At 43.1% G+C, this 14,082-nt stretch overlaps 1 protein-coding gene across 1 annotated transcript; it reads left to right on the forward strand.

Annotated features, from left to right (window-relative positions):
- Positions 1–1,830: 1,830 nt before the first annotated feature.
- Positions 1,831–11,309, forward strand: ubxn4 (UBX domain protein 4). The gene is made up of 13 exons (XM_080019588.1): positions 1,831–1,987; positions 2,964–3,066; positions 3,870–3,898; positions 4,217–4,335; positions 4,422–4,602; positions 5,155–5,284; positions 5,440–5,494; positions 5,631–5,795; positions 5,949–6,076; positions 6,329–6,431; positions 6,778–6,909; positions 7,121–7,329; positions 10,367–11,309. The coding sequence occupies exons 1-13, from the start codon at positions 1,906–1,908 to the stop codon at positions 10,503–10,505; spliced, it is 1,575 nt and encodes a 524-aa protein (XP_079875714.1). The 5' UTR covers positions 1,831–1,905; the 3' UTR covers positions 10,506–11,309.
- Positions 11,310–14,082: the final 2,773 nt, after the last annotated feature.

Raw genomic sequence — 14,082 nt, forward strand, 5'->3', positions numbered from 1 at the left:
TAGTTGCAGCGTAGGAAAGCAACTCACAGCTACAAACACCGCCCGATCATAGAATTACACCGTAACCAGGCCAGAACAAATGAACTCCTGCAGTCACAAAACACTGGAACAGAGAGCCAAAGCACACTCCTCCATTGAACTTTAAGGAAGGGCCGACTACCCTGCGTATTGCTGTCTGCGCCTATATTAAGTATAAGTATTGTTATTAATATTTTTAAATAACGGCAATCTTAGAAACACACCTCTGAAGTTCAAATCCCAATGTCAATAAAATAATACTTCTGTGAATGATGGCAAAATGCTGACGACAATTTTGTTTGAACAATTTTAGCCTTGAAAGTAAAAGTACGATTTGAGCAGCAATTACTACTACTATTAGAATTTGAAATGTTATTAAATCATGAGTCATTTTTAATTATGTATTTTATATGAATATAAATATATATTCATATATATATAATTATAATAATTCTTATTATAATTAATTAATCGACTGTATTTACAAAATGAATAAGGACATTTTGAATATAAACTTTTGTCAACTTTTAGAACCCCCCCCCAATTTTTTTTTTTTTATATTGGACTAAATATACTTTAAACTATGAATTTCAATTGTTAACTGTGTCTTTTTTAATGCACTTTGGAGCAAAGTTTTGTTTTGCTATTTTAAAGTGCTCTATAAAATAAAAAAAACTGATTTCATTTGAATTTCTTATGATTTCGTTTTTTTTGTATTTATCATTTGAATTAGTCACAAGGTATTCATGCAAGTTTTTGGATGTTGTGTTTTATATGTTTTTCTATTCACAGCTTTACACTAAAATAGAGGTGACGCTATCACACTATCACATGTAAAAATACATGATATTGTAGTACTGTACATGTACTGTACTGCACTGTACTGCACTGCACTGTACTGTACTGTATGGCACTGTACTGTACGGCACTGCACTGTACTGCACTGCACTGCACTGTACTGTACGGCACCGTACTGCACTGCACCGCACTGCACTGTACTGTACGGCACTGTACTGCACTGCACTGTACTGCACTGTACTGCACTGCACTGCACTGCACTGCACTGCACTGCACTGTACTGTACTGCACTGCACTGCACTGTACTGCACTGTACTGTACGGCACTGTACTGCACTGCACTGCACTGTACTGTACGGCACTGTACTGCACTGCACTGTACTGCACTGTACTGCACTGTACTGCACTGCAGTGTACTGTACAGCACTGCACTGTACTGTACTGCACTGTACTGCACTGCACTGTACTGTACTGTACTGTACTGTACTGTACTAGAGGCTTTTATCGCAGAATGCCAGACCGGAAGTGAGTTGAGCTATACTCTATGATGCTGCATTCCAGTGAAGTTGGAAATCGGACAAAACAGACTTACAACGTGTAAACGCGCAAATTAATTGCCAATTAAGGCGGAATTCAAAGTCGGACTGATGGAAGGGATCTCTCTGGCCCCAGTTACACCGAGATGACAGATCCCACGTCACAGCCACAACGCACCCACCGTTAACGGTAAAAAAATAAAAATAAAGAAAGAAAAAAAGTTCCCTTTGCATGGGTTTTATTGGGAAAACGTGCTACTTTACCCCTCTGTTCTTATAGTTTATGTTCACATACGTTTTTCAGCTGCACGATTTGCTACCAAACGCACATTCACCTCATTTAACCGCGTGGCCTTCCGACGAGAGGCAACGGAGCGCACGGAGCCGGGAGGGGAGAACCACGGAGCAGGAATTACCGAGTTCCTACCTCTAATGGAACGCAGCATTAGCTTCACCATAACTGTGTGTGGCTTGGGGCTAGCCGTGCTAACAACCTGACTGATTGATGCAACTGGTCAGCGGCGTCACAAACACGGACGACACACTCTACCAATATGCGTTGGTTCGAGGGCTCAATACCTGCCGCCATCACCTCCGCCAAACAACAGAGCTTCATCTTTGTCGTTGTCATTACAGGTACGTTGTCCCTTTATGTTTCATAGTCAGCGGAGAGCTAGTTAGCTTCTGGCTAGCCCCTTGACCGTACATATACACGGAGTTAGCCGTTAGCCCGCTACTGTAACTAGCATGTGACCACGGTTACGCCGATAAACCACGGAAATGTTCCAGTTCCTATTATAACCACATGGATATTTGAAATGTGACAAAGGCGTTAATGTGGAAAAATCGCATGACGACGTGCCGTCCCTGTTATAGTTGAAAATGTCAACCATAACGAGGATAGTCACGCAGAGCTGTCAAATAACACATACCCGCTGGATCGCGATCTGTTTGTGGAATCGTTGGATTCTCCACTGTCGAACCGTCGCGGTCATTTTTTTTGCCACTGTTACAAACGTCCCAATAGCATGTGAATTGGGTACATTTTTATCTGTTGGGTTGACGGAGATGAACGATCTAGCTAATAAATCTCTCTTCTTCAATAGGTAGACATGTGTTATTACAGTTTGATGTTATGTCTTCGTCATAGTGCCATCGAAAGATAATTCAGTTGATAATAGCAATTTGTATGACAACTACAATGTTATGATAGTGTCTGCCCTAGAGTTACTCAGCAGTTTCTCCTCCAGGTGACAGCGCCCCAGTTTGACAGAAGTACTATTGGCCCCAGAACCATGTGGCAGTTGTTTATCTTGGTGTGGTTTATTGGTTCTGATTGGTTTATTTGTGTTTAGTGCAATGGGAGTCCCAGTGGCTGAAACTTAACTCTGCATTAGTCAGACACAGAAATGTCCCTGGTAACTAATTTCACAATCCCTCATCGCTATGCATGATGTGGCTGTGACTTTTTAATCCTACTCTGTAAAGCCTTCACAGGGATGCAGTCATGTATTAAGAAAACAAATGAATGTCCAGCTCTGTAAGTGGAGGAGTTTATGTCGTGGGATGTGATACATGACTCATCACTGGGAAACATTCTCACACCTCCAAGGCGAAGATGAGCAGTCTGCCCAGTTGATGTCCAGCTGGGAGGACGACAGAGTCTCCGACGCCGCTCGGCGCTGCTGCGTGGCAATAAAAGTGGATGCTAAGAGGTACGGATGTTTGGGTGACAAGGGGGCGTGTGACACGACTTTATTGCTTCGGGGACTTTACTTGCCACGAGGCTGTAAAATGAGTGTACAGTCGGTGGCCATTTACAGATGAGTGACTTGATCTGCCCCTTTATGCTGATGTAAGACAGGTGTACGCATCAGTGATGTGTTTAATGTTTTAATGCACCACATTAAACTACAGTCTCACTTATTAAACTACAGTCTCACTTATACAATATGTATAGAGCCAACATTATGTTAATGTTGTCATGCGAGTAGATGCTATCCCATCTTGGGTGCCTAGGTTTTTCCATTGTCCCTGCTATGTATGCTTAATTCTATCTCCTTCAACCATACATAACCATACTCCTTACTGTATCCTAGCTAGTCATTTATTGTGTCACAACGTCATTGGCAATTGTTTTTCCTGTCTCACACAGACTGACTTCGGTGAACATTTATACAATAAATGGGCTCAAATAATAATTTAGCCAAATTACATTTTGACTGTAAATTACAGTTTTAATCATTCTCAGGCTTTATAACTTAATGACATTGCTGATTCATTCACATCATAACAACCTGGTCATTTTATATCATGTTTTGGGGAAGGAGGTTTACAGAGTACCATGGATTGAAGGAAAAAAAAGGTCTGTCCAAGGTATGACCTTGAGTCTGACTACTGACCTGTCGAATAAATGCCACAAATGCCCAAAAGACATTAAAATAAATTGAATGTCTAAAGTGCGTATGCTACTGAACAGAGTTCCTGAATTAACCTGGCTGTGTAATCTCCTTTGCAGTGAGACATGTGTGCAGTTCTCTCAGATTTGTATCCTTTTGTGCACTCACCAGACCTGTGGAGATTCTTTCTGCGATGTTGTGATATTGCATGTGGTTATTGATTATCATTGATTTTCTTTCCTGCTTTTGGCTTTGATAGAGTGCTGCGTTTATGTCGCCAATAACATCAAAGAACTAGATGGCTCCCAGATGCCTATCGCAGCACAAAAAAATGTAACAGCTAAAGTGCGACGACTGCGATCGTTTATAACTTCAATCTTGGCAAGTCGGCCAAAAAGACAAGCCCATCTGCGCAGCGGTCTTTCAGTGGCGGTCAAGGTTTTCCCTTAACCAGCCGGTTCGAAAGACCCTGTGGTGTGCATACCGTCCAGCTTCTTCATCGGGGAGAATGGCATTCCCCTGGAGGTCGTAGCTGGCAGCGTGTCGGCAGAGGATCTCATGAAAAGAATCTACAAAGTCCGAGAGGTAAGTGGGCGGCTGGAACATTCCGCTCGCCGCGTCGTACGTACAGCGTGCGACCTGCTCTCATTCTTCCTGCCTCCTCCTGGCAGATGCACGCTCAGCAGATGAGCGGCTGCGTAGCAGCGGTATCACCGCAGCCGGTGGTTCCCATGGAGGCCAGCCCGTCTCTCAGCGTGTCAACAGAGCCAGCCCCACCAGTCTCCGCCCCTCCAGAAGCTCCTCATACTCCACTCGTGACCACAGAGGCTGCAGCGGCCAGCACATTGAAAGGTAAGTGCATTTTAATAAAGATTTGATGTTGTGTTTCTGTTCTCAGTAATCAGATCATAGTATGCCTTACTCAGTACACTTCTTTTGAAATGGAAAAAAGCGTTCTCAAGGTCAAATTTAGGTAAATGTAAGAATTGCGATTAATTATTTGACAGCCTTACTAAGTCATTCAGACTACCACTGAACTGTTTGAAACTGCTAATCTATGATGAATAACATATAAAAAACTTCAATATGTGTAATATATCTACAATTAATCATAATGAAATGAAACTTATGTGCACTTTTTGCTTTTCATTTTCTCAATGTTGTTTTTTTTTCCCCCACTCCTATGGTTGGAAGTCCGTCACAGTAAATACAAATGGGAAAAGATAAATACTACACTCCACAAATTTCTATTAAGAGGTCCACAAATACATAATACGTTATTTGTGTTGTGTAAACCGTTTTGGAAAGCATCATAGCATCATTAATATTTGTGACACAGAAGTCCTTCTGTATCTTGTAAACTGGCAAAACAAAGCGGTGTCCTCCCCGTTCTCTTCTCCCCAGAATCCCCCTCGAGCCAGGCAGATGAAGGCAGCCTTTCGGCAGCCGCGCCCTCCGGGGAGGATAGGGACAGGAGCACATCGTCGGACGACGCCTCCCAGTCCGAGGAAAACCTCGACAACAAGGTGGACAGGTGGGGAGACGCACACACCCTCACATGTTTGTCTCCCCAAAGGCAACACGTCTGAAGCCAAATCATTTGGCCACATGCCAGCGCTCACCACAATATGCCTCTATAAAAGATTATAACACAAAACTATCAGCTCATGTGTACTTTCTGTTGTTCAGGCTGACAAAGAAGCTGGAGGAGAGACGAGAACAGAAGAAGAAAGGAGAGGAAGAGGTATGGAAACCTAACTTCACTGTCGTTTCCCTTACGGGTACACAGTCGCTCCTTCAAGTTCCTCGTTTTAGGTCTTGGGGAACAGTTTGTGTGGGGAAATAAAAGGCCGCTCCCTCCTGTCGGGCTCTTGATTCAGAATGAGATCAAGAAGGAGATGGAGCGGAGGAAGCTTGGGAAGGACATGCTGGACTTCAAGAAGAAGCAGGAGGATGATAAGGCCAAGCGCATCCTGGAGGAGAGGAATCGGGAAAAGGCCGAGGAGAAGGCCGCCCGGGACCGCGTCAAGCAGCAGATCGCCTTGGTAACTGCAGTGCTCACCCGCTGTCTCTATAGCACCCTCTGGTGGTCGAGATGGGTGTTGAGGGCTGTAATTATTCCTTTTTATTTATCTTTTTTGTCCGATGAAGTGAGTGCTCAGTGACCGCTGCTCCCTTTCCTTGTCTGATTCCCGCAGGACCGAGCCGACAGAGCGGCCCGCTACGCCAAGAACCAGGAGGAGGTGCAGGCGGCCAAGCAGGCGGCACTACAGGCCAGGCAGGCGGAGCAAGAGGCCCGGAAGGAGGCCTCTACCCGGGAGAGGGGGTACGCACACCCCACAGTGGATTAGCCATTGTGTATATTGTAGTCACATTCCCCATAGAATTCATTAGAGTGCACAAATAAATTGGTACTCTTTATAAAACTGACCAACATTAGGTGAATGTCCATGACCCCAACCAGTTGTCGCTAAACCTGAGATGAAGTTTGCTGCCAGTCTTCTTTTGAGGACTCATCTGGCAGAAGTAAGAACCACCGTAACGCTGTTGTGCTATATATGCCCCCCCCCCTCCTCAGCGCCATAGCCAGGATCCAGTTCCGCCTTCCCGACGGTTCCTCCTTCACCAACCAGTTTCCCTCAGAGAGCAGACTGCAGGAGGCCCGGCAGTTTGCCGTTCAGGTTAGAATGCCACAGCCCTGATTACATAGTGGTACAGAGGGATGATAAGGATGTCTCCAGAAAAATGACAAAATCCCAGTTGCTTTCCTAAACTTTCCCAACCAGTTAGAATAATTCCACCAAAACTCAAGAAATCTTAAGAAGTCATCTGTGTGAAATTGGTCTTAATATTTACTTATTGACTTGGAGGTTTCTAGTGCTCTCTTCTGAAGCGGGGATTAGTTGCTTTCAATTTGTCGTAATATGCAGGGAGCTATTAATGGGGTTTTTTTTAAGGTGTGTTAAGATACTTCCAGTGTGTTAGAACCACCGTGTCTGAACTCTTAAAATATTGGTCTTCTCCCAGGAAGTGGGAAACCGCTATGGTAACTTCTCCCTGGCCACCATGTTCCCTCGACGCGAGTTCACGGGCGACGACCTGAACAAGACCCTGCTCGAGCTGGAGCTAGCGCCCAGTGCCTCCGTCGTGCTCCTCCCTGTGAGTGGATGCATTTCTGGTTTCTGCTATATGAGAGAGAGAGATTTTCTGATTTATTTCCATTGGTTATTTATTTTTATTCATACTCATTATTATTGCCTATCTTTTATGTGAGCAGCTGTGACACCAACATTTCCCTCTGGGATGTATAAAGTATCTCTCTCCTATTTAAAATTTGTCATCTGGGACACTCTCCATGCCCCCACTGCAGCAGCAGAGCCGGCCCGCCAACTCGGTGGTCCAGTCGTCTGAGGGCAGCATCTGGGCCATGCTGGGCACCATCCTCTACCCCCTGCTGGCCGTCTGGAGGTTCCTGAGCGGCTTTCTCTTTGCCAGCCCGCCCCAAGTGCCCAGAGATGCCGGCCAGCGGCCCAGCTCCTTCCCTAGCCAGGCGTCGGCCTCCGCTAGCGAACCAAAGAGGTAAGCGGCCCATCCGAGTTTCCACCAGCCTTGGCCTGGCCCTCAGCCAGCGGCAAATGGGTCGTAGGAGATTACAGACACGTTTGTTTGGAAATAGTCTAAGATTTCCTTTCCGGCCGCTTCTAACGTACTAGTTTCTAGAATCAGAATGTGTTGATTTGGCCAAAGTATATTTTCATATATATAGATAAGTGGATGGGATATTCTGTACAGCAGGGGTGCCCGATACGTCGATCGCGATCAACCGGTAGATCGTGATGGTAGTGCGGGTAGATCGCACGCCATTCAAAAAAAAAAAATAATAAAAAATCTGCAAGGAAAAGACAAAACTGTGGTCAACATGATCAGTTCAGTTCAGTAGTGCAACTTCTGTCCTCAAAGCTGCAGCGCCATGATTTGGGGAACTTTCAAAACCTTGCATCAAAGCTGGAGACCCAAGGGAAGGGAAGGCAGGGAGGGGTGCGAGGAGCGCCCCGACAGTGCACGCTACACAGAGCAGATTGAAAAGTGTCTGTCAGACTTTGACAAACGGTTTCAAGGTGCTTTACTCAAGCCAATCGCTACATTTATGTGCTACCCATTTAGGGAAGACATTGAGGTTGATTCACTCGCATCAAAAATTGCAACACTGTTTCACCTGAACTGGTCTGCAGTGGAGGATGAGATGTTGACACTACAGGCTGACATTCAGCTCAAGTCCAGGGCTCATGGACCGTTTTGGAACTTACTCACAGAGGAAAATTACCCAAACATGAGGAAATGTGCTACCTCCTTGACTGCATTATTCAGCTCTTCTTATTTATGTGAGTCAGCCTTTTCCCACATGAAGATCATTGAGTCGAAATAGCGTTCCACCATGACGGATGATCATTTGGAAGCCTGCTTGAGGCTGGCTACCAGTAGCTACTCTCCAGACTATGCAACCCTGGCCAGCTCCATTCAGTGCAAGTCATCAGAGTATGGTAGTGACCATAAATGTATTTAATGCTATTGTGCCGTAAGGGTTCATGCAGGGATGCAAGGTACGCCAACATACACTACTCACAAAAAGTTAGGGATATTTGGCTCTCGGGTGAAATTTATGGAAAATGTAAAAAGTTCACCCGACAGTGATATTATATCATGAAAGTAGGGCATTTAAGTAGAAGCATGCAATGGTGATTTCCTCATCTCAAACAATTTCTTGAAACAAAAGCCAACGACAGTGGTGGGTTTACCACAACAAAAAATGTAAATGTCTCAATAACTTGTCATGTGCCCTTGAGCATCAATTACAGCTTGACAGCGACGTCTCATGCTGTTCACAAGTCGACTTATTGTCTGCTGAGGCCTGGCCCCCACTCTTCTTGAAGGGCGGCCCTCAGGTCATTGAGGTTCTGGGGTACAGAGTTACGAGCCTCTACACAGCGACTCAGCTCATCCCATAGGTTTTCTATGGGATTCAGGTCTGGAGAAAGTGCAGGCCACTCCATTTGAGGTGCCCCAGTCTCCAGCAGCCGTTCCCTAATGATGCCACCTCCATGAGCTGGAGCATTGTCGTCCATGAAGATGAAATGAGGCCTGTGTTGTTCATGCAGGGGCACAATGACTGGATTAATGATGTTATTCAGGTAGTATGGGCTTGTCACTGTACCATTCACAAAGTGTAGGGCAGTTCTGTATTGACTAGACACACCTGCCCACACTGTAACACCACCACCAGCAAAGGCTCGTCTGGTGACAACAGTGGCTGATGTATAGCGCTCTCCTTGACGTCTCCAACATCGTTGGTGGCCATCATTTCTGCTCAACGTGAATCAACTTTCATCAGAGAACAGCACTGAGGCCACTGGTCCCTCGTCCAGCGTCAATGCTCCCTGGCCCGTGCAAGACCATGATGCCTGTGCCTGGTGGGTGGTCAGGTATCCTTGCAGGTCGTCTAGCACGCAGACCACGCTGATGGAAACGGTTTTGAATGGTCTGACGTGACACTTGGGTGCCTCTCAACTCACTTAAATGTGGCTGGAGTTGAGTGGCATTCATCATCCGGTTCCGCAGGGCACTGTTCACAATGAAGCGCTCATCAGGGTGGGATGTGGCCAAAGGACGTCCACTTCTATGCCTTTCTGTGACTCATCCAGTCTCTGTATCTCTGTTGCAACCTGCTGATGACACTCTGTGACACTCTAAGCTCAGTGGCCACTTCCCTCTGAGAACATCCTGTTTGAAGCCTCGCAATGGCGAGGTACTGTTGATCAATTGTTAGGTGTCGTCTTGGTCTCATGATGTCAAAATGTGAACAGCATGATGAAGAGGACTTTAAATACCAATTCTAATTGAACCAAGAAATGTATTGGTCGATTCATGGATCAAACACCTGTTGTGAATTTTGTCGTTCAGCTCCTTGTTAGAGAACAGCAAGTTGTGCAAAAAGTACTGAAACACTGAACCGTTGGACTGGGCATTCAAAAGTTTAGAGAAGGTCAAATTAAGTTCACCTGTAATGATTATACTGCATTTTAGGTTCATCCTGAAATTTCACCCGAAACCCGAATATCCCTAACTTTTTGTGAGTAGTGTTTATTGTATATATGAAGTTTACTCAGTATATACATATAAATAAATATATTTAGCATTTTTTTAATGCAACTAGATCATTTTGACCCGGTCATTTTAAAAGTAGCTCGCAAGCCAAAAAAGCGTGGGGACCCCTGCTGTACAGAATGAATGAATATGTAAACAATAATACAGGTATGGAGAACCATGGATGAGTAGATATACATTTACTATGTTATTACTAAAGGTTTTTATCTTAGTTATGTATATTGTGTCCACACACAAAATCCCATGTGAAAGTATGAGGTCCGTTACATTGAACTAGAAGATGATGGTAAGTATAAAAGTAAGACATCAGACCTAGAATTGAATCCTCTCGTCATCTTTCTTATCATACGACTGTTCTTTTTTGCTACTATAGCAATCAAAAACCAACCGGTTATGTTCTTGTATGGGTCTCATTTTCTTTTGGTCCGCTCTTTCCCCTCTTCCCTCCATTCAGAGAACCCCTGCGCAAGCGCACTCTGGAGAAGCGGCCGGAGGACTTTAAGAAAGATGGCAAAATCTACCGGCTAAGGACACAGGAGGACAGCGAGGACGACAACAACACCTGGAACGGCAACTCCACGCAGCAAATGTAGTGTGACGAGAGCGGCTTTTTTCCCTTTCTCGTTCTCTCTCTCTCTCTCTCTCTCCCCTTCCCTCCCTTTCTTCTCTCCAAACTGGTGGGAGTTCCTCAAGCCCTGCGGCGGTGAAACTACTGATGATGCATCAGGGCTACTGTACTACTTAGGGCTACTGTTTGTTCCATGTTGTCGTCCAGGCCTCCGCTCCTGCTCCTCACCTGCATGGGTAGATCATAATCCACCTAACCCCTCCTGTTTGGGCTTGAGCTGAACAACCGAGAGTTTTGGTTTTGTTTTTTTTTTGTTTTGTTTTTTATTATTATTATTATTGTAGATTCTACCCAATTCTGTCTTTTAGACTCTGGTCCAGGCGTAGCTCCAGATGCTGAGGATTTAATAGTTGGGACCGGTTTTGAGATTGGGGAGGCTTTGGTGGCCGCCGGTTCACCGAGATGAAATAATAAGTCGCTAGGTGAAGATTTGTTGTTTTTATTTAATAGCAGTAACCGCAAATTTCTAAAAATGCAAATGAGACGCTTACGAGGGCTCCGGATGGCCTTCTACCGAGGAGCCGGCCCGTTCTCCTTGTACCCGAAGGCCGGATAGAATAATGTGTTTCTACTATGAGTGGGGAAAAGGGGGCCACTGTACGGATTTCATTCAACGATGACAATAAAAGTGACCTGTTTTTTGAGAAACAAACTAGACATATGTACTCCTTTTCAGATGTCTCTGTAAGCCAATGTTGTCTCCGTACGGAAGCACGGAAGTTAACCCGGGATGTAATTAAATTATTAAACTGGATATTTATATCAGCGATTCAGTGCTATCAAATTGTTTTATTGCAACATTTAGTGTTTTTCTTTCATACTTGTCTTCACCCTGAACGATATTCATCAAACCAGTAATAGTAAATTTTATATATGATTTTATACATTTTAAAGTTCAATAGCTTCGGCTATGTCACTTAAGACACCAAAAATAGGTCTATATAGCACTAGGACCTACACTACTTGTTGCACAGCCTTTCAATTTCAGAATTAAAGTTCCTGTCTTTATATATGATTTTATACATTAAGTTCAATAGCTTTTCTGTCGTGACTTGAAGGAACATGGAATGAAGGAACATGGAATGGATACAAAAGTAAAAAATATAATGGGGAATAGTGGTATGTGTTGCTCCTTCAACGCTTGACTGTTCCGATTGTTTTCAGCAGCACTTCAACATTTTATTGGTCAAAAGCATTTTCAAAATTAAAATATGCAGACAAATTTTTAATTTGGAAAGAGACAGGAAGCAATATTAATAAAAAAAAATAAAAAAGGTGAAAAATAACCCAAGGGTGGATTGTAGGAATGATCCACCAAAACAGGAATTAATGGCATGAACAGCCACTGTGTGAAATATGTTGGTCTAGGGGGGGGGGGGGTCTCAGAGCCCTTGATTGACACTTGAGACCCCCTGAAAGTATCAATATCTAAATGTTGCAGGTCTTTGAAAAAAGATTAAAAGAAATCTTTGACACTTTAAATGCTTACCATATCCATTATTCAATTAGCGACAAATAATACATTTCCAAATATGAATACAGAAAACTATCTTAGCGGCCATGGTTTTGAGGCCGTCCATGTGTTGTGGCACTGTTTGCAAGGAGTGCAGCCTGCTGCACCTCACAGGGCCAGCTCTTCCTATAGACCAGTGGTTCCCAAACTCTTATTAGTAGTACACCCCCTCTAAGAAAAAACATTGTCAATATTTTTTAACTTTTTTAAAATTTTCGGAGTACCCCCTTCAGTACCCCATTTCAGAAACACTGCTATAGGTGACATACAATTTGCGCATGTCTCCCTCTCCATGTGTAATAACCTCCTAAAAAGGGATTATCCTGAGCGTTGGTAAATTGAATTCTGAATTAAAGGATATGATAAAAAAGTAAACAATAAAGATTAGACACTATACATTAAATAGTAATATTGCATGAGTGAATTGTCATTTTTGGTATGATTTACAGTAGTGTTTGTGTGTTCAAATCCTTACCGGTTACTTTTTTCGGGAAGGCTGGTTATTGTTTGAGTATGATCGAACAGCATTATTTTCATTTTTTACTCTAGAAGTAATCTCGACTTGTCATTGAATAAGGTAGCTGTCAATATACAATGTAAAACATAGCAAGTAGGTTAACAAAAAGGGATTTGTTTTGTTTTGTACACTGGAGAGGTGATGGAATGTGTGCGTTCACGTACTAAAGATTTAAACACTAAAACAAATGTGAAATACATTGGCTGTTTCAATGGTTGTTAATTTGGGCATTCCAAAGTTTACATTTGAAAATATCTTGTGAATCAATTTATGTTGTAGTTGTGTATCGATGAATATCAACCAACCCGTCTGTTCAGTGTTTTATTTCTGCAGTTTTATGCATTTAAACAGGAATCCACTGGATTGAAGTTTGAATTTTGACCCGTGTAGATGTGACTGCATCTGATTGGGAAGACCTGAAGGATTGACACCAGGGTTAACCAAAGAGAATTGCTCTACAATTGAGTAAGACCTGAACATGGCCAGCATTCAAAGGTCCTTGTAAATTATTGCTATTTGCAAATACAATTATTTAATAGGCTCAATTTGAATTATTGTGAGATGAAATGCATGCAAGCATATAAATGTAAAGACCATGATTTAATTTCGCTGTACACCTCATATTGAGCTCCATCATTAAAATTATTGCCAGATATTAAGTGCCCTGTAGAACCAGAATCATTTTGATTAGTTCTTATTTAAATGTGACATCCTCCTAAATTTACCTAATTATTGAAGCAATGTTCAGAAGTTGAGTTAATGATTAATGTGATATCACCTTGAGACATTGTTGTCAGTAAACCCTACAGTGTTTCCTTTATGACACTGCCCGCTACTATGGTAGACCTCTTCTTTCATCTTCTGACAATGTCTGCAGCAAGCACATTAAGCGCCCAGGGGCTTCACCGAGGCCCAAAGGAAATTTATATTGACCTGATATTCTGCTGGGAGACACTCCACTCCTGCATTGCCGAAAAGGTCTGTGAAGAACTTGTGTACAGAGATCCAGTTTGGCCAACATCAGGCTGAATGACTTCAGACATTTTCAGCGAACAAAGTTCTGTTATGTTAAATGAAATGCAAACATCGACTTCTGCTTCTCCTCTCCACCAATGAACAAGAAGTGTGACTCCAATTTGAATGTTTTTCTGCCCCAACTGGGATTTGTGGGATTGCCTCAAGTCCTGCTGGAAATTATATATTTGTGATCCCGGAAGGTTGCTTGTGTGTGTTTGCAGCCATTGTCTTATCAATCTGTCTATCCTGATAACACACAGATTATTCAATGTCCTTGAAGAAAAACTACATTGAAGTAAGAGTATTGGCGAATTTAAATTAAATATTTTTAAAAATTTTAGGAAATGGTTTTAATAGTTAGTAAATTAAAATCATTAAGTAGAAACAGGATTAAACACGGATTATAGACAAATGTGATTGCTTCTTTGATTGTGTTTACTATGTTAATAACAGCCCTTCTAGGGTTTTAGATGGTCAGACTTGAATGCTGGCTAT

This window comes from Zeus faber (assembly GCF_960531495.2).
Source record: "Zeus faber genome assembly, chromosome: 18".
Lineage (NCBI taxonomy): Eukaryota > Metazoa > Chordata > Actinopteri > Zeiformes > Zeidae > Zeus > Zeus faber.